Source organism: Oreochromis niloticus, linkage group LG7, assembly GCF_001858045.2.
Source record: "Oreochromis niloticus isolate F11D_XX linkage group LG7, O_niloticus_UMD_NMBU, whole genome shotgun sequence".
Taxonomy (NCBI): domain Eukaryota; kingdom Metazoa; phylum Chordata; class Actinopteri; order Cichliformes; family Cichlidae; genus Oreochromis; species Oreochromis niloticus.
The window spans coordinates 36,474,933-36,495,594 of record NC_031972.2 but is presented as its reverse complement, the minus strand read 5'-3'; the positions used below and the strand labels follow the sequence as shown (position 1 = coordinate 36,495,594).

General features: G+C 37.8%; 1 protein-coding gene across 1 annotated transcript; it reads right to left on the bottom strand.

The window, feature by feature from the left end:
• Positions 1-1,958: 1,958 nt before the first annotated feature.
• On the bottom strand, positions 1,959-19,835 carry LOC100700602 (uncharacterized). Its single transcript, XM_019362047.1, has 4 exons — positions 19,749-19,835; positions 18,090-18,369; positions 15,715-15,790; positions 1,959-4,150 (listed from the first exon to the last, which is right to left on the bottom strand). Exons 2-4 carry the CDS (start codon positions 18,358-18,360, stop codon positions 2,563-2,565), a joined length of 1,935 nt encoding a protein of 644 aa, XP_019217592.1. The 5' UTR covers positions 18,361-18,369; positions 19,749-19,835; the 3' UTR covers positions 1,959-2,562.
• Positions 19,836-20,662: the final 827 nt, after the last annotated feature.

Here is a 20,662-nt window from a genome sequence, read left to right as displayed (position 1 = left end):
TGTGGAAATATATATTAGAATGTATATTTTAAAATATATAGTACTGTGAAAAAAGTTTTAGGCAGGTGTGAAAAAATGCTGTAAACAAAGAATGCGTTCAGAAATTTAAATGATTGTTTATTGGCCACAAATTAATTCTGCAGCAGAGCAAATACCCCAAACATACAGCCAAAGTCATTAAGTCTTTGCTGTTTTGAAGGCAAAGGGTGGTTATACCAAAAATTGATTTGATTTAGTTTTCTCTTTCATTCATTCACTGAATTAAGTTATGTTTGCTTAATAATAATAATAATAATAATAATAATGATAATAATAATAATAATAATAATAGATTGCATTTATATTGCGCTTTTCTAGACACCCAAAGTGCTTTACAATTCCACTATTCATTCACTCTCACATTCACACACTGGTGGAGGCAACCCACAGTTGTAGCCACAGCTGCCCTGGGGCAGACTGACAGAAGCGAGGCTGCCATATCGCGCCATCAGCCCCTCTGGCCAACACCAGAGGTAAGAATGATAAATGTCACTTTCATTGTAAACAATGATTATTACTGTTTAAGCTGCTTATGTTCTTTATTGTGATATAATTGTGATCAAACAATTTGTTACTGCAAACAGCAAGTTACTGTAACTGTGGTATCTTGGTAAAGCTACAAGGAATACCATTTATTATTAATACAGACACCTCACCCTCACTACTGGAACTTCAACATTATGCACTCCATACTGTATAAATACCACTGTTTTGCACATACCAACCTCTGTATATTTTATATATCTTATTTTATTGTTTACTTTATTTCATTTGTAAAACATGTATATACACACTATATACACACTCACACACACACACACGTAGAAAAACATATTTAGTATACACATTCAGTAATGTATATACCTTTATATATTGTACATATATTTATTACTTTAGATTAACCATTTTTATATTTTGCTTGTTTTACGTTATTGTATTTTTGCAAAACTCTGTTGCTTGTGAAGCTCGCACACAAGAATTTCACTCGCATGTACTGTACCAGTGTACCTGCACATGTGACGTGACAATAAAAGTGATTTGATTTTGATTTTTGATTTTTGATTTGAATCGAAGTTAATGAGCTAATGTTAAGAACACAAGATGGAATAGAAATTAATTGTTCTGCACTGTTTGTGTAGATTGTTTTTTTGAACTGCTAGAAAGGATTCTGGATGACCACCGATGGCGAGCCCAGTCCAAATGAGATCCTTAATGATCTTGAAATGGTGTGGCCAGCCATGCAATCGGATTATGGGGATTTGCCTGAAGAACTGATTCAAGCCCAACCTTGGATTTAGGATAAGCCCGATGCACTATTAGTCCTACCCGGGTAGTAGATAATAGGATCTGCACACTGACATTTCCTCTACAGTACACCTGTTTGGGTTTTGACAAACTTTGAAGGACAATTCAAAACTTCAGGACAGGAACACTTTAATCTGCTTTATTCATTCAAGAGAGCTCTGATACAATTCAGTATATGTCTTTTCATTTCAGTGTCTTATTTTATTTTATTTCATTCTGTTTTACATCTATTCACCCTTAAACAGCAATGCCTACTGGCTGAAGAAGCTGACTGCACTCCACGAGCGTCTGGCAGCACAAATGAACCAGCTGCTAGTTAACGAGAGACACCCGGAATGGCTAACCGAAGGTCGGATGGTCCTGATCCCCAAGGACCCCAAGAAGGGACCGGTCCCATCCAACTACCAACCAATAACCTGCCTCAGTACTACATGGAAGCTCCTGTCAGGCATCATATCGGCTAAGATGAACAGACACATGGGTCAATACATGAGCGGGGCACAGAAAGGGATTGGCAAGAATACCAGAGGCGCAAAACACCAGCTACTGGTAGACAGAACAGTCAGCCGAGACTGCAAGACCAGACTGACCAACTTGTGCACTGCCTGGAATGAAAAAAAAAATCCCTCCACACGAAATAACAATGATAAGAACAAAAATACAAAAGATAGAGATCAGACATGTTTAATCTGATTTACTTAAGACTACGGGGTTTCACAAGGTTGATATTTGGCCTTTACATTTTTTTTTTTTATATAAATAAGATTTGATAAACTTTACAAATGGTACTCATTTGTATTGCTCTGATATAGAAGTTTAAAAAAATGGATTTGGCATGTCTGTGGGCCCGAAAGGTAGAGTCAAACCCAGGACCATTGCATGAATCAACCAACTTTGTTCATTAACTTACATGCTCCCAAATATTTAATTGAGCTAGTCACTGCATGTACAATTCTCAAATGATTTCTTTAAAATTAGAGTCAGCCTATATGAACTCACAGTGGTTAGGTCAAATAACTAAATGAATTATAGTACATTAATTAAAATTTAACTATTAGTTATTATTTAATTACATTTGATGTGGTATTAAATACTTTTAGCCTCTAACTTTTATAAAGAGAAATTTACTTGAGCCTGAAGAGATTGAAATCAGCTTGGCAGTTGTTCTCACACACTGTTGTACTGATCATTAAACAGCAGGGGGCATCCTTACTACATTTAAAGCAAAGAAACTGTTTCATTATCATGTTTGTACCGCAGAGCTGCTTTGGTTCCATCATCCACTCTGCTTCTCATCTCCTCCAGTTTCTGGACCTTCTCTGTGTCTCCTCTCTCCTTCATCTTCTCAATCAGGAAGTCCAAGTGGACAACAGTGGATGCTGAATCAGCTTTCAGAGCGATCTGCTCCAGTCTGACAACATGTTGGTAGGACTCATCCAGTAACTGTGACTTCTCTGCTGTCAGCTGTTTCATTTCCCCTTCGAGATTTCCCAAAAGACTCAACATGTTCTCACTTTCTGATTTATTCTTCTCGTACTTTTCTTTCATTTCTTCGTTGGTCTTCTGAACTTTCCTTGTCTTGGTCACATATCTCCAATTTCCTTTCACATGATCTGAGGCAGGACACTTCTCACGACAAACAGTGCAGCGGCCATGTTTAATAATCTGACAGTATTTAGGATACCAGGCCTTTGTGCATGCAGGATAGTGACAGGTCTCCTCACAGACTGTACAGCAGACAGCTCCTACATAAAAAATGAACCACATTCCTCCATCAATCGGTTCTTTGTCTTTGTAGACCTCATCAACTTCTACAGTGAAGTTTTTATTCTTCTTAATTTTTTTTTCATTTTTTTTCAGAGCTTCTTGAATCTGTCTGATTTCTGTTTCTTTCAGTTCAGTCAATTTGATTTTCTCTTGCAGGTTTTGGATGCAGGCTGTCAGTCTAATGCGTTCATTCAAAACATGCACAGTTTTCTCCAGTCTTTGAGGTTTGGACTCTTTCAAAAAGGCAGTGAACTTCAGCATTCCTCTTTCTGATATTTCATTGACCACTTTCAGGTCTCCTTCCTCTGTTTGGTTTTCATACTGGCAGTTATTAAACAGAAAGTGAACAACCTGATTCTCCTCATTTTTGGCACATTTTGTCTTTCCAGTTTCAAGAGCTTCAAGAGCATTTCTAGGTCTTTTTCCATCTGAGTGTGTGATGAGAGCTACAATGTTTTTCTCCAGGTCTTTTCCAAACAGAGACATTGCTGAATTTAAAACATACATCAGTCGGTCACTCAGTCGATTATCTGTTGCCTTCATTACCAGACCCACTGCATGAACTTCATGGACTCCATCCTCTGATTGAAACATCTCCAGTGACCTTTGACTAATGATGCCATCATGTTCGATCGTTTTGGTGTTTCCATATCCAGGAGTATCGATGATGGTCAGAGAGTAGGGAAGAGTTTTATCTTCAAAACCAAAGATCTCGTACACGATCACATCTGATGTCTGACTTTCTGCTTGCTGTTTTTTCTCCTCCTTTACGATCTGAAACCAGACTTCATCCTCCCACCTCACTCCTATGCTGTAGTTGAACAGAGCGTTGATCAGAGTAGATTTTCCTGCTCCTGTTTCTCCCACAAGTAAGATGGTTTTATTTGTCTTGTTTAGATTTTTTTCACCGACAGTCATTCTGGTCAGAGTTCCAAACTTCTCCTTCTTTGGTTTCAGCTGGTAGACAGCAGGAGGTCCTGAATGGATCAGATCACTGTTGGACGTGATGTCTTTGTATTTGGATGAGGGGTTTGTATTTCTGGTTAAAAGAAAAAAAAAAAAAGAAGTTGAAAACATTCGAATACGTATGTGTTTTGTTTGTTGTTGCTTTTTATTTAATCAATTCTTTTAACGATAATACTAATACTAATACTACTAATACTACTACTACTAATAATACATATTATTTAAAACGCCCAAATAAAACAGGCATAAAAACCTGAAATACAATACAATAATAAGAGTAGCAGATAGAAAGTTTAAGATCATGGATAAGTTATATGGAGTAGGCAGGTGGAGTAACAGGTGGGTTTTGAGGTTGGACTTAAAAAGAGGGAATGAAGTGATGTTTCTGAGGTCAGGGGGTAGGGAATTCTAACGTCGAGGGGCCGAGTGACTAAAGTCACGAGGTATGGTGGGGAGAGAGAATGAATATATTCATTCTCTCTCCCCACCATACCTCGTGACTTTAGACTTTAGTTTAAAATACTCCTCCATATGTTTAGGGCTATAGCCCTAAACATATGGAGGAGTATTTTAAAATTAATGCGAGATGTGACCGGGAGCCAGTGAAGCTGCTTCAGAATAGGGTTGATGTGGTGGGTAGAGGGAGTCCTAGTGATAATACAGGCGGCTGAGTTCTGGACATGTTGAAGCTTATTGATGGATTTTTGTGTAAGGCCAAATAAGAGTGATTCGTTTAAGTAGATTCGTGCATCCATGCCCAAAACACTTCACCCAGGCAGCATCCTTGTGAGATGCTCAGACCACCTCAACTAGCTCTTTTTGACGTGGAGGAGTAGCCCCTAATCTCTGAACTCCTCACACTACCACTACTCTCTCTACATTTTGCTGGAAATGCGGACCAAGCTTCTAGAACAGTTGTACATGCATCGTGGCTTATAGCAATGAGCCAAGCAACCTCCACTCCAGAGCTACTCACCAAGGATAATCCGAGGGACATGGCTTTAGTTCCTTGCAGCTGCCTTGGCAAATGAGGTATAGAACATTTTCTTTTCTGAACAGATTTGTCCTTTATTGGCTTCCCTTCATTGGCTCCCTGTTAAATCTAGAATTCAAAATCCTGCTCCTCACATACAAGGTCTTAAATAATCAGGCCCCATCTTATCTTAATGACCTTATCAGGGCTCGTAAAATCGCTAGCCCGACGTCCCGGGGCTAGCGATTTTTCCAGTCGGGCTACCAAAATCTAACTCAGCCCTGCCCGTCGGGCTATCATAGGAATAGAGCATCAGAACAAATGCAAGAAATGCATTATTGCTCAGTCTGCAGTATCTTTCCCAGAACAAACACCAATTGCAAAAAACACACTAAAGATAAACCAAGTACAACAAGAACTCCTGAAAAATCTGTTTAGAACAGCGTACTATGTTGCAAAAAGTGAACTACCATTGGCAAAATTTAGCAGTCTTTGCAAACTTCAAAAAGCAAATGGCCTAGATCTTGGTTCCACTTACCTCTTACCCGTGACTTCAGTGGAAATGTCAGATTCAGGATCTGACACAGACTGATTCATGTTCTACACAGTTCTTACAAATTCATAGAAATTTCTGTTCAATTTGAACCAAGTACTTGAGTTGATGGTTTTAATTTTTATACAATTTGTGTTTTAACAATTTTTTGATTGATGTTTTGTTTCCTTTACAATATTATACTTTAATGTATAATGTACTTAAATGTATAATATTGTAAAGGAAACAAAACATCAATCAAAAAATTGTTCTCTTTTTTTATTCAGGCTACTTAAATTTATTTTGGGCTACCAAAAACTGAAGAGTGCCTGCCCGAAGGGCTAGCAGGGATTTTGAAATTTTGCGAGCCCTGACTTATAGTACCATATTACCCCGTTCGAACACTTTGCTCTCAGACTGTATGCTTACTGAATGTTCCTGGAATATTTAAAAGTAGAATGGGAGGCAGAGCCTGCCAGGTGTTGCATACTTCTGTGTACTTGCGGTCTCGTGGACTTGTGATACGTCGTCAGTCGAAGACCACATACTGTTCCAATTCAAAGTACGCATCAAGCCGAGAACGGGAAAAATTCCCGGATGTGGTTTTGCTCCTCCCGTTTTATCGAGCATTCATCGGTGGTGGCTTGTGTGGACTTGGTACAGCCAAATATCCCAGAATGCATTTTGTCCAAAACTCAAATGCGGCAATGGCGGAGGAGCGGCTAAATACTAAATATTACTCTTTCAGGCAAGAATGTAGCTGTGTAAACTTCAAATATCTGCTTGATTTATCAAGACATCACATATTTGCAAAAGTGTTCCAACGTTTGTGGAGACATCCATTACTCTCCAGCTCGATAACAGACTGGGAGGTCAAGGCTCACTGGAGCTGATGAGAACAGTGGACTCCCGTCACATCGTTTTCAAACACCCCGCGGTGTTTCGCTACTCAGGTTAAACATGATATATAAGTCACTTAGATAACTTCTAAATGTTAATGTTTGGTTTATTTCAGTGTGTTATTTGTTCCTGAGTAAATCAGTTTGGCTGAGATTAGCTGACTCTGGATTTAACCTAAAGTTAAAAATATTTAAATTCAGGAGGAAACATTTTCACCAGGACCCAAAACAGCATGTTATTAGGTGGAGATTCTGAAGGCTGCTCCAAAAATGATCAGATTATATTTTAAATATTTGTTCAGTTCTCGTCCAAACCCCAGCAGCCGTCTATTGTAATTTTTGAGTGTCCACTAAAACAAAAATAAAGGCATTCTAACATCTCACCTGTTTGTTTTTATTCAGGCATACATGTATACTATTTTTATTAATAGAGAGCTTAAGCTTGTCTTTCTGTCATGTAGTGATTGTGCTTAACTGTATGAGGCTTATTAGACATTATAAAACAGATGATATGTAAGTGATATGAAGCAAATTTTGCCAAAGTACTTAAGATCTTCTTAAAAAATCTACAACATCATGTGTAATTTTTTTCATATCATATGTAATTTCCATTGCAAATATGAATATTAACAGTTAAATTAAAAGGGGAGGGCAGTAAAAACTCCGGAGCTGTGATGTCATCAAGTACACTGGCGTTCCAATTGTACATAAATCGCGCCACGTTCTCGCGTTATCAGCAAGTCCGGACTCCCATGCGAACTTACAAAGTCCGGACTTGCCGAGAATGCGAGTACAGACACTGTCTTTACTCTTTTGCTAGTTTAGCTTAGCTTGTAGCTGACTCGCAGGCATCACGGCCTCTTTATCTGTCCCCCCTACAATTTGCTGCTCATTGTGTCAGATGTTTGGTTACTTGGCCTCCTTTAGCTTGTAATCATACTTGTAACAAATGTAGCCTATTTGCTGCTCTGGAGGCCAGGATCACTGAATTGGAGACTCGGCTTTGGACTCTTGAAAAATTCATGGCTAGCCAGGCGCCTGTAGCCAGTGCAGCTGAATAAAGCGTAGGCCCCGATAGCTGTCTCCTGGCAGACTGTCCTGAGCACCTGGGGAAACAGAATGGCTGGGTGACGGTGAGGAGGAAGCATAGTCTTAAACAGAAGCCCCAGGTACACCGCCAACTTGTTCATGTGTTGAAGAGTTTCAGTATTTGAAGAGTTTCAGTCAGGTTTCAGAGCTCATCACAGCACAGAAACAGCTTTAGTGAAGGTTACAAATGATCTTCTTATGGCCTCTGACAGTGGACTCATCTCTGTGCTTGTCCTGCTAGACCTCAGTGCAGCGTTCAATACTGTTGACCATAATATCCTATTAGAGCGATTAGAACATGCTGTAGGTATTACAGGTACTGCACTGCAGTGGTTTGTATCATATCTATCTAATAGACTCCAGTTTGTTCATGTAAATGGAGAGTCCTTTTCACATGCTGAGGTTAATTATGGAGTTCCACAGCGTTCAGTGCTAGGACCAGTTCTGCTTACATTATACATGCTTCCCTTGGGCAGTATCATTAGAAAACATAGCATAAATTTTCACTGCTATGCAGATGACACGCAGCTCTATCTGTCCATGTAGCCAGGTAACACACACCAATTAGTTAAACTGCAGGAAAGTTTTAAAGACATAAAGACCTGGATGACCTCAAACTTTCTGCTTCTTAATTCAGATAAAACTGAGGTTATTGTACTCGGCCCTGAAAATCTTAGAAATATGGTATCTAACCAGATTCTTACTCTGGATGGCATTACCTTGGCCTCCAGTAACACAGTGAGGAACCTTGGAGTCGTTTTTGACCAGGACATGTCCTTCAATGCACATATTAAACAAATATGTAAGACTGCTTTCTTCCATTTGCACAACATCTCTAAAGTTAGAAATATCCTGTCTCAGAGTGATGCTGAAAAACTAGTTCATGCATTCATTACTTCCAGGCTGGACTACTGTAATTCATTATTATCAGGATGTCCTAAAAACTCCCTGAAAAGCCTTCAGTTAATCCAAAATGCTGCAGCAAGAGTACTGACAGGGACTAGAAAGAGAGAGCAGATTTCTCCTGTTTTGGCTTCCCTTCATTGGCTTCCTGTTAAATGCAGAATTGAATTCAAAATCCTGCTCCTCACATACAAGGTCTTAAATAATCAGGCCCCATCTTATCTTAATGACCTTGTAGTACCATATCACCCTATTAGAGCACTTCACTCTCACACTGCAGGCTTACTTGCTGTTCCTAGAGTATTTAAAAGTAGAATGGGAGGGAGAGCCTTCAGTTTTCAGGCCCCTCTTCTGTGGAACCAGCTTCCAGTTTGGATTCGGGAGACAGACACTATCTCTACTTTTAAGACACGTTTTAGTCACAAAAAAGTTATTGATCATTTAGTAAAGATAAAAAATAGATTTCCGTAACCTTTCAGAAGATGAATTACTTCAGTTTTTATGTCTAACACTTTGTATACAAATGTTGTGATGCAAGTGTCTTTAGAAACTCATTTAGTTTCTATCATGCCTTAACCCAGTAACTGTGCAATTCAAGTGGTTTCATGGCATTTAAGTTACTCTGACAGCAATATGCAATATTCATCATACAGTATATTTTATTTCACCTGCTTTATCAGCCTTTAAAATGCCCCTCTTGTTGTTATAACATGCATGCATGTATACGACATTCCCTTAAAAAGTTTGTGGGGGGGTTTCAAAAGAAAAATTTACAATTAATTTTAATATTATTGAGGAGTGACAGAAAAAAAGAGAATTTGAATAAATAAATTCCAAATGTTTCCACGCAGACAGAGTCATGTGAAATATTTCGACGAGTCATTCAGAGCTTGAACACACATGAAGAACACATGGTATCAGTCAGATGAAAGGCTAACTGATCATTGCAGAAAAATATTTCACTCAAGATCTAGAATTCATCCTAGCAAAGAAACAGCAGTCATAAAGGTTAAAATCATATGGCCTCTGACAGTTAGACCTCAGTGCTGCATTTGAGCCAATGCATCATAAAATTTTATCTTTATTTTTTCTGTCCATGAAGCCAGGTAACACACACCAATTAGTTAAACTGCAGGAATGTCTTAAAGACATAAAGACCTGGATGACCGCTAACTTTCTGCTTCTTAATTCAGATAAAACTGAGGTTATTGTACTCGGCCCTGAAAATCTTAGAAATATGGTATCTAACCAGATTCTTACTCTGGATGGCATTACCTTGGCCTCCAGTAACACTGTGAGGAACCTTGGAGTTATTTTTGACCAGGATATGTCCTTCAACGCACATATTAAACAAATATGTAAGACTGCTTTCTTCCATTTGTACAACATCTCTAAAGTTAGAAATATCCTGTCTCAGAGTGACGCTGAAAAACTAGTTCATGCATTTATTACTTCCAGGCTGGACTACTGTAATTCATTATTATCAGGATGTCCTAAAAACTCGCTGAAAAGCCTTCAGCTAATCCAAAATGCTGCAGCAAGAGTACTGACAGGGACTAGAAAGAGAGAGCAGATTTCTCCTGTTTTGGCTTCCCTTCATTGGCTTCCTGTTAAATGCAGAATTGAATTCAAAATCCTGCTCCTCACATACAAGGTCTTAAATAATCAGGCCCCATCTTATCTTAATGACCTTGTAGTACCATATCACCATATTAGAGCACTTCGCTCTCGCTCTGCAGGCCTACTTGCTGTTCCTAGAGTATTTAAAAGTAGAATGGGAGGGAGAGCCTTCAGTTTTCAGGACCCTCTTCTGTGGAACCAGCTTCCAGTTTGGATTCGGGAGACAGACACTATCTCTACTTTCAAGAGTAGGCTTAAAACTTTCTTTTTTGCTAATGCATATCCTCTCCACACAGACAAGCATAAACACACTCGACTATCACTAAATCAAATTTAACGCATACACAAACGCGATTTGTAATGACGCTAGTTCAGTTTACAATAGGGCTCATTCGCTCGGGCACAAAGTGGCGGTATCCTCGTACACTGGGGAGTAAACTGCCATTAAACGAAACAGAAGAAGAAGCACATGCGCGGTAGGGATCAGGGAGTCCTGATCCGTAACTATCTTTTTTTTTTTGTCTACATTATATTGAAATGTTTCATTACTGCAAACATTTTAAGAGATACTTATTATTGTTAACATCTTAACAGATACTCTGACCGGTAACTATCGTAAAATGCTTCGAGCGGAAGTAGTGGCCTTTCGCACATGTGTGGTACCGATCGGGTTCCGGTACAGATCGGGTAGCGCGACAAGCTACAATATGTGTAGGCTCCTGGGGGATTCCCATGATGCATTGAATATTTCTTCTTCACTGACTATGTGTTCATAGACCTCTCTGCATTGATCATACTTGTTTTTATTCTCTCACTCTCATATTTTGGCCTGTCTGCCTGAGTAAATGCTAAAATTTTAAATGCTGTCTTTTTCTCCCATAGTTTGCCTTTTCTCGCTTCTATTTCCCATCACCCCCAACCTGGTTTTCATGGAGCTTTCTTTTGGTTAAAGGGAGTTTTTCCCTTCTACTATTGCCAAGTGCTTGCTCATTTGAGGTTGCCTGATTGCTCTGTCTCTCTACTATGAGTGTTTACCATATAAAGCGCTTTGAGGCAACTGTTATGCAATTGTTGCTATATAAATTGAATTGAAATTCCTCCATAAAAGGAAACAAATCCATCTGTCTGCTTGTCCAGTTCGGGGCCATAGGCTGAGAGGCAGGGTACACGTTGGTGAGATCACCAGTCTCCCACAAACTAACAGAAAGACAGGCAACCAGTCACTCACATTCACAATTTTGGGCATTCTCCAGTTTACCTAACCCTACCATATGTCTTTGGACTGTGGGAGGAAGCCAGAGACCACGGAGAGAACTCATGAACAAAGTGAACATCTGACTCATGAGCATTAACAAAGCATTAACAGAATCTGGGTACGTAGTGTTCCCCAGTAAGCAGTTATTATTATTATATTTTTATATCTCACAAATTATTGTGTGTCATGATATTTATGCTTTTGAAGAGTGCTAGTTTTAACGTATTCCTTGTTGTTTTCATGTAAATGTTTGTATTATATGGGAATTAGACATGTTCTTAGGTGCTTTTAGCTTCTTCTCACACCCTCATCAGTGCAGAACTCATGGCAATAGTTAAAAAGGTTTACACATGTCCAGCCATCCTCAAGAATAAAGTAAATTCTCAATGCTAATCATATGATTATCCTGCAGAGTGATCCTGAAAAAGTAAGATGCAGCCATAACACAAAATAACTGATCATCGTCATATAGTCATGTAATCATCATATAAAGATTCTTTGTATCTAATAATACTTGGTAGTAATTTTTTGTTACAATACATTGAATCTTTTCACATTGTAAAGTTACTTAATTAAGAAAATACTCAGAATTTTTCTTCTCCTACTTTTCTGTTTAATGTTGGTAGTTTGTTGATAGAAAGAACTATGATTGTCTGTTTATGGCAGTAGTCAGAAATATGTTGGCCAAGTTCCCTGCTTCTGTAACTGCTTTTCCATGTGCTGTTTGTATCTCAGAGCTGCTCTGGTTCCTTCATCCTGTCTACTTTTTATCTCCTCCAGTTTCTGGACCTTCTCTGTGTCTTGTTCCTCCTTCATCTTCTTAATCAGGAAGTCCAAGTGGACAATAGTGGATAAAGAATTGTCTTTCAGAGCGATCTGCTCCAATCTGACAACATGTTGGTAGGACTCATCCAGTAACTGTGACTTCTCTGCTGTCAGCTGTTTCATTTCTCTTTCGAGATTTCCCAAAAGACTCAACATGTTCTCACTTTCTGATTTATTCTTCTCGTACTTCTCCTTCACATCTTCCATTTTCTTCTGAACTTTCCTTGTCTTGGTCACATATCTCCAATTTCCTTTCACATGATCTGAGGCAGGACACTTCTCACGACAAACAGTGCAGCGGCCATGTTTAATAATCTGACAGTATTTAGGATACCAGGCCTTTGTGCATCCAGGATAGTGACAGGTCTCCTCACAGACTGTACAGCAGACAGCTCCTACATAAAAAATCAACCCCCACATCCCTCCATCAATCGGTTCTTTGTCTTTGTAGACCTCATCAACTTCTACAGTGAAGTTTTCATTCTTCTTCATCTTTTCTTCAGCTTTTTTCAGAGCTTTTTGTATCTGTTTGATTTCTGTCTGTTTCAGTTCAGTCAGGTTGATTTTCTCTTGCAGGTTTTGGATGCAGGCTGTCAGTCTGATTCTTTCATTGAGAACATCCACACTCATTTCCATTTGTCGAGGTTCTACTTTTTCAACAAAGGCTGTAAACTGACTTATTTCTGTTATTTCCGTTGCCTTTATTCGCTCTTCATGCTGGCAGTTATTAAAAATGAAGTAAACAGGCTGTTTCTTCGTATCTTTGGCACATTGAATTTTTGCTTCTTTAATAGCCTGAAGAGCATTTGTAGGTGTTCTTCCATCTGAGTGTGTGATGAGAGCTACAATGTTTTTCTCCAGGTCTTTTCCAAACAGAGACATCATTGCATCACAGACATACCCCAGTCGATCATTCAGTCGGTTATCGCTTGCCTTCATCACCAGACCCACTGCATGAACTTCATGAACTACATTATCTGATTGAAACAACTCCAATATGTGTTTTGTGGTCAAGTCATCATGTTGGGCCCCTCTGGTACTTCCATACCCAGGAGTATCGATGATGGTCAGAGAGTAGGGCAGAGTTTCATCTTCAAAACCAAAGATCTCGTACACGATCACATCTAATGTCTGACTTTGTGTCTGACTTCTCTTCTTCTCCTTTACAATCTGAAACCAGACGTCATCCTCCCACTTCACTCCTATGGTGTAGTTAAACAGAGCGTTGATCAGAGTAGATTTTCCAGCTCCTGTTTCTCCCACAAGTAAGATGGTTTTATTTGGCTTGTTTGGATTTTTTTCACCGACAGTCATTCTGGTCAGAGTTCCAAACTTCTCTTTCTTTGGTTTCAGCTGGTAGACAGCAGGAGATCTTAACTGGATCACCATACATTTAGAAATGATGTCCTTGTATTTGGATGAACTGTTACGGATCCTGTAGAAAAAGTTGAGATTTGCTGAAAATACCCCAAAACTGTAAACATTATTTTGTTGATATGTTGATACCATGACTGTTGTTGTAGACCATGTTATTAACATTGGTTTGGACATGTGCAAAGAAGTTACAGTGGGCAAAGGGTGAATATGAAGGCATAAAGAAAACACAAAGACCAAAGAGAATATTAATGGATGTAATGAAGGAGGACTTGCAGAGGATAGCTGTGCCAGAGCAGGGTGTTATAGACAGGGTGAGATGGAGACAGATGACCCACTGTGAAGATCCCTAAAGGGAGCAGCTAAGAGAAGAATTAACCAGAATAATTTATAGACATATTTTAGACTGTGGATAGAGGTTGAATATGCTCGAGAACATATAGAGGACACATAATCTTCACAGAAAAGAATACAACTGGGATTTGATCCAAAAACTCTCTTGCTTTAAGGTGATAGTGCCAACCACTCCAACACCATGCCACCCTTTCAGCAAAAGAATGATTAGACACAACCAATCACTCATTTGTTCACGAACTTCAGAGAAAAGACTTTTTGACCATATTATTTGTTTGCTGAAATTCTTTTAGTGATTTTATTTTCAAATGTCACCTTTTTTTCGATCTGTTACTTCACATTTGGTTGTAATTGTTTCAGTGTACATTTCACCCATTGCACCAAGTAATATTAACTACTGATGTGACTGTCAGTTGTGACTTTAAAACTTAACACCATGGGTGCTTGTGCCTTTAGCTCTGGAACACTACTCTGAACTACACCTTCGTCAGCTCAACTCTTTGACGCAGTTTAAATCTCATCTTCAAACCCATTTGTTTTAATTTGCATATCAGATGCCAATAAAAAACATTATCACTGATTATATTATTGATTATATTATATTAGATTATATGTTGGATTAACTTTGGCTAGTCATGTCAGCCTCAGCTGAAGTCATTGTTCTCATAAGAAATATTGAAGTTAGGTGTAAATTTAGGCTAACTACAGTTGTAATCATGATATCATCTGTGTTCACATGTCCTTGACAGGATTTCAGCAGAGAAGTCATCAAAGAAGTTTATGACTATGTCATACCCTTTGTCATCCAAGGCAGTGGAGCAGACCTGGCAACTAGCAAGTATAAACTAGACAAGAAGGGTTGTCTTTAAAAAATTTTGTTGCCCACTTTGTGTGGTTAGAACTTTTGGTTAGAATTTTTGCACAATATTCAAACTGCTGACCTCTGGATATTTTATTACAGATATATATGTATATATATATATATACATATATATATACATATATGTATATACACATGAAAACACACACACACACACACACACACATATACATACATATATATACATACATATATATATGTATATACACATGAAAACACATATATACACACACACACACACACACACACACATATATATATATATATCTACATGTACAAATTTGGTATACATATTTAGTAATGTGCATACATTCTTGTAAATATATTTATTCTTATAATTATATTTGGCTTGAATCTTATGTTTCTTGTATTTTGCACACCACTGTTGCTTGTGAAGCTTGCACACAAGAATTTCAGTCATATGTGCTGTACCAGTGTACCAGCACATGTGCGCATATTTTGTTACTGCACTGGTTACAAACTGGAGTTGCAGGTCTGGATGATACAATATGTTGTGAGCTGTTGGTCAATCAGACTGTATATGTTGAAGCTACTGTAATCAGTGCTTAAAATTATATAAATGCCTTGTTTAAAAGAATTTATGAGTCATACAGGTTTTATTTAAGACAGTAAGTATAACAAGGGAAAAGAAAAGAAGGAAATACAAAACATACACAGAATAACGTTGTATTGGTAAATGAAACATTATTTATCACTCACTGTCTCTCATTACTATCATTCACGGCAAATAAATCAATAAGTGATTATTTTGGGTTTCACTATAAATAAGCCAAAATACTGTAGAGGCCATAACTTTGATTGAAATAAATATTAATAAACTGAGCTTCTCTTTGAGCTGCTTCATCTTGCAGAAGAAGTGATTAAGAGGCATTTAAATGCAGCCATTTTATTGTTTTGTTTTTTTCAACTTACGCTTTATTCTGTTTGACCTGGGATGTCCTCAGCATGGCAGAGTCTTGCCTCTTGTCAAGCTGAGTCGAATCTCTTTCTGAAACAAAGCATTTAAATTATATTTAAGAACAAAAAAACCTTGGAAATCATTTTCATACTCAACTAAAACATTTCTTCTAAATTCTTTTAATTTTCAGACAGGTCTCTGGTGTGATTCCAGAGTAGATTCTGACTGCAGTCTGGAAACAGAAAATAACACTTTGTGGAGTGTTTGAATAACTGTCAATAGTGTATAAAACTGACTGTAGTCAGTTTAAGAAGGGTCCTGGCAAAACATGGAGATGCTCTGGCAGCAGAATTCTGCCAGGAATTTCGGGAAGAGAATTGGATCATCACTGGGCTGAGTTTGACTCGTGTCATTCATCAGTCCCCAGAAAGATGGAAGTTCAGAATGATTTTTGGACCTAAGGGGGTTCAATAGATCTTTGAGATCCCTGCGTTCTCGAGAGCTGAGTCCCATGCCAGCCAGTTTATTGAGCTGTGCCCCTTCTGCCTCCCCCAGAATGGTGAAACAAAGGCCGCTGGGACATTTTGAACCTGGGTACACAGTAGAACAGATGAGCTGTTTGACTGTAATAGAGCTAATTACAAGGAGATACAGGTTACTAAGACAAGGCTTTCTCATTGGGGCCATGGTTCTGTAGATATTTATAAATAGTTGTGTTAATGGGACAGTATGTCTTCTAAAGTCACTGTACAATGGAAGAGTAGACAGATAGAAAGGTTGGATACATTATAACCAAGTTTCTTTGATTGGAGAAATGACTCTTCTGGTCCATTCCTCTTACAAACACATTCCAATCAAAATTACCGTAAAAAACACACACACACATAGTACTGTGGTCCCCCATTTATCGCAGGAGTTATGTTCTAAAAATAATCTGCGATAGGGGAAATCTGTGAAGTAGTCAGCTTTATTTTTTACAATTATTATAGATGTTTTAAGGCTGTAAAACCCCTTAGTAAACACTTTTCTCAGACAGGCATGAACATTTTCACACTTTTCTCTCTTGTTTAAACACTCTCAAAGTTCAAACCTTCATAGAAAAATAAGTCCAGTATTATAGAATGAAACCAAAGATCAAACCCTGTTTTCAGGTCCAGAACATTTGTTTGAGAAATAAAAATATATAAGTTTTCCTATAAATAATAATGATGGATTTAAGAACTAGTGAATTATTATTATTATTATTATTGTTATGATGAATTATTATAATTATATAATACTTATTATTACTATTAATGGCGCTCTACAGCCATGTACCATATTTTTCGGACTATAAGGGCACTTAAAATCCTTTAATTTTCGCAAAAAACGGCAGTGTGACTTCTGTATGAATCGTGGTTGTGCTTACAGAAGTCAAAAATCTGTCAAAAAATGTTTTAGTACGACTTTGGTAAGCGACGCAGCCGCACCGCTTGATGGATTGTCGGAGCATTATGGCTACCGTAGTCAGGAGCCTCGCGGAGTAATACGTACTGTGCTTCAACATAATATTATCGTATTGTGTGTGTATAAGGACCCCAAGATGGAACCTGTTAAGAGATATGCTTACGAAGCGGATTTCAATCTCAAGGCGATCAGTCACGCAGTAGAACATGGGAATAGAGCAGCTGTGAGAGAATTCAACGTTAATGAATCAATGGTACGGAAGAGGAGGAAGCAAGAAGAATGAGTAAAGTTTGACTTATCTAACTGTTTTGTTTTGGTTAATGTGCCTTATAATCCAAAAAATACAGTAACTTCTACCTTACTTTAGCGTGTCCAGTCCAAATTTTTGCGCAATGGTTAGCATCTTCCTCTGCCTTTTGGGTGCTACCGCAGGAGCCTTTGACGGTGCAACACGTTTCATTGACATTGTTGTGTTTGTTGTGGAGAAAAATTACAAACATACAGCACAGCACTTCAGAGTCACACTGCTAGCGATTGAAGATTTATGTAAATTTGACAAGTTGAACACATTCTGTAGTGTACAGGAGACACGGCATGGAGGAGATTGATTGACAATTGTCTACAGCCAATCAGGAGGCAGAACACAATGAGATGTAACATACCCATAGTGTTAATTAGTGCCTGGTCACCACTGGTGCTGTTTCTTAAATTCACTTCATGTCAGTTGTACTTTGGGTCCCCTTACATGCAGTGAACCTGGACTCTTGTGTAACCAACTTTTGGAGCTGTTCAAGCTTTTATGGATTTCATCTCATTTTGATCTTTCTACAATATTTTTAAGGCTTAGAAGCAAACAAATCTTGCACGAAGCTTGTTCTAATCATTTTTTTAAACGGTACCTTTTTGAACACACACAAAGTACAGATGGCCACACTGTGCTTACCTTGCACTGCTGTGCAGAGGTTTGTCAGTTTCTCCACCAAATCTTTTCTTCTGATCTTCTTTAAGATTTCCTTTGCCACCTCGACAGACTGCTGGCTGTAGGTCTGTACTATCATATCGACTGTTTGCATCCTGTTTGCATCCTCTAGATTGCTCTTTGGGATATTTGGAAGGCCTTCTAAGCAGCCCGAATGCAAGAACCACCTAAAACTCTCAAATTCTTTTTGTTCTAACTCATTAAGAGTCTTTAAAAGCCGCTCTTTATAAGCCATCCCCCCATCCTGTTTAAACAAAATGGAAAAATTCAAGTCAAATGACAACCAAATAGACAATCAGAAAGATTCTTCAGTTTACTTTATACTTCTCATTAAATAAAAAAAAAAACTTTTTGATTTCAATTTATTTTTCTTTAATAGAAAAAAGGTTGTTGTTTTTATGCTACATACTTATGTTCATCTGAAAAACATGTTTTCTGAGGTCCTTATGCAGTTTTGGAAAAAACTAAATGCATCTCACGATTTTGCTTGTAGGAGCATCCTTGGCTGTTATAACTTTTGATCATTTTGGCTATGACTTTTTCAGTCTCTCACCTTTAGTGGGGAGTTTTTCCCCACTAAAGTTTCTTCACTCCATTCGTTTATGCACAGTTCTCTTAAGGTCCCGCCACAGCACTTCATTCAGGTTGAGAATGTTGACTGGGGCATTGCAACACCTGGGACTTTGCTCCAGACCAGACAAATGCCAAAACCTCTGCTTTTATAGTGGTGCTAACCAGGCTGATATTCAGTGAATCTAAGCCATTTGATTTGCAATGCCTGTTACCTTCCTATTCCTATAGATACAGAGGATGTACTTACGTTTTCCACATGAATGCATTCAGTCGTGTGCATTTTTTTCTTTTTTGCCTATATGTATGGAGATATTATACTTTATATCTAACTTGTCAAGCATTAATTGGTGTCCTTGGTTTAGAGGTAAGGTAAGGGTTGGAGTAGTGCTCTCCAGCCTTGGTCTTGTTGTTCTCTTTGTAAAAGAATTCCCTGAAATATTATTTTAAAAAGAAAGCTCAAAATAGAAGTTTATTTTATGAAGAACAAAGTGCATGCACATGCTGTTTTGTTAGTGCAACCAGTAATATTTTGAGATCACTGCAGAGTCTCTGAATGTATTTTATAATGCATATAACACCATGGTAGCATGTATAATATTTAGATATGATCTGCTGCTACAATGCTGGCACTAAAGGTCAAATAAATGTATAAATATGTAAGATCTCCTCCCTGTAGTGCGAGTGTGAGCAAATTTATTAGACCACCCGTCGTAAAAGCAAGAAAATACAAATATTTTAGAAACATGCCAAAATCTTTTTAACACAAACATTATGTTATTTTGTTAGACAATTGACAAACTGAATTAATGTTTTCATACCCAAAATTAAGCCGGCACACTGAGAAATTAGAAATCAATCAAGTAAGCAAATAAATAACTCTAAATTGGCATCTTGCATAAAAATAATAATAATACTAATTGAGTTCAATTTTATTTCAAAATATCAGATGGTCACTCAATGAAGGCCATTGTTGAATTAAACTCTAATAATTAGAATAGATAATATGTAATTTAACCAATAATTTTCCCCTTTGATAGAACCTTTACTTACCAGTGAGCTTTATTGTCTGGAACACCAGCTGGATACCTGTTTGCCAAGTCAAAATGAAACCAAGTATGCTGACCTCTCTTTAAAATGTAATTTTGTTATACTAGACATGTCTCCTGTTTCTGTAAGCTGTGACGACTTCCTCATATGGTTTGTGTTCTGTGAAAAATGCCAGCATTGTCACAACAGACCACAGCCACCACTGAAAACTCAAGATAAACTTGCACATCTTTTCAATTCATAAATAGTTCTTATAATTTCTGATTGTTCTTTTAAAATTATTTTAGATGTTACCAAAGATAGAGGCCTTCTAAGACAAACAAAAAATACTGTTTCTCATTATATTGAAAGTTAAAAAAATTTAAAACTCATAATGGTCAGTCGGTATAATAACTGGTGTTTCTTATAGAATGATATTTTTTTTAAAGAATATCGCCTTTTTTGTGTCAGTCTTTCAGTTTTGAGTTCAGTTTCATTTTATTTTAATTTTTTTTTTAAAGTTTAATAATGACACTAAATCTAAGAAGTAAGAAGCTCTTTCATGAAACTCTTTTAAGGCAAAGAACTTTACCTTTTCATTAAAGATGGACAAAGCTTGTAGTAGTCAATGCTGATGTACCTTTCTATAGTTCAGAAAGGAGCAACTCATCTGCAGGCAGCAGTCTCAGCAGACACACCCTTAACACCTGCTCCTCGTTCTCAGACTCTTCTGTTGAGACACACACATTCAAGGTTCAAGGTTCTTTATTTGCCATTTGTGCATAAAACCAGCAGTCAAGGCACATTGAAATTCTTATCCAGAGCTCTCATAGTCATAGGAAGCATGTCAGGAAAATAAACAAAAATAAATAAGACAAGACAATATGAATGTAAATTATAAATTATACTGTGTTTACAAGAGGGTGACAATATCTACA

Bases quoted from the DNA above. Each gene is read 5' to 3' on its own strand.
- LOC100700602 (XM_019362047.1), bottom strand. From the start codon at position 18,360: ATGGCTTATAAAGAGCGGCTTTTAAAGACTCTTAATGAGTTAGAACAA. The intron at 15,791-18,089 runs GTAAGCACAGTG...GCTTTGTTTCAG, and splicing joins CCTCTGCACAGCAGTGCAAG to AAAGAGATTCGACTCAGCTT. The intron at 4,151-15,714 runs GTAAGTTGAAAA...TCTTTTAACCAG, and splicing joins CAGGTCAAACAGAATAAAGC to AAATACAAACCCCTCATCCA.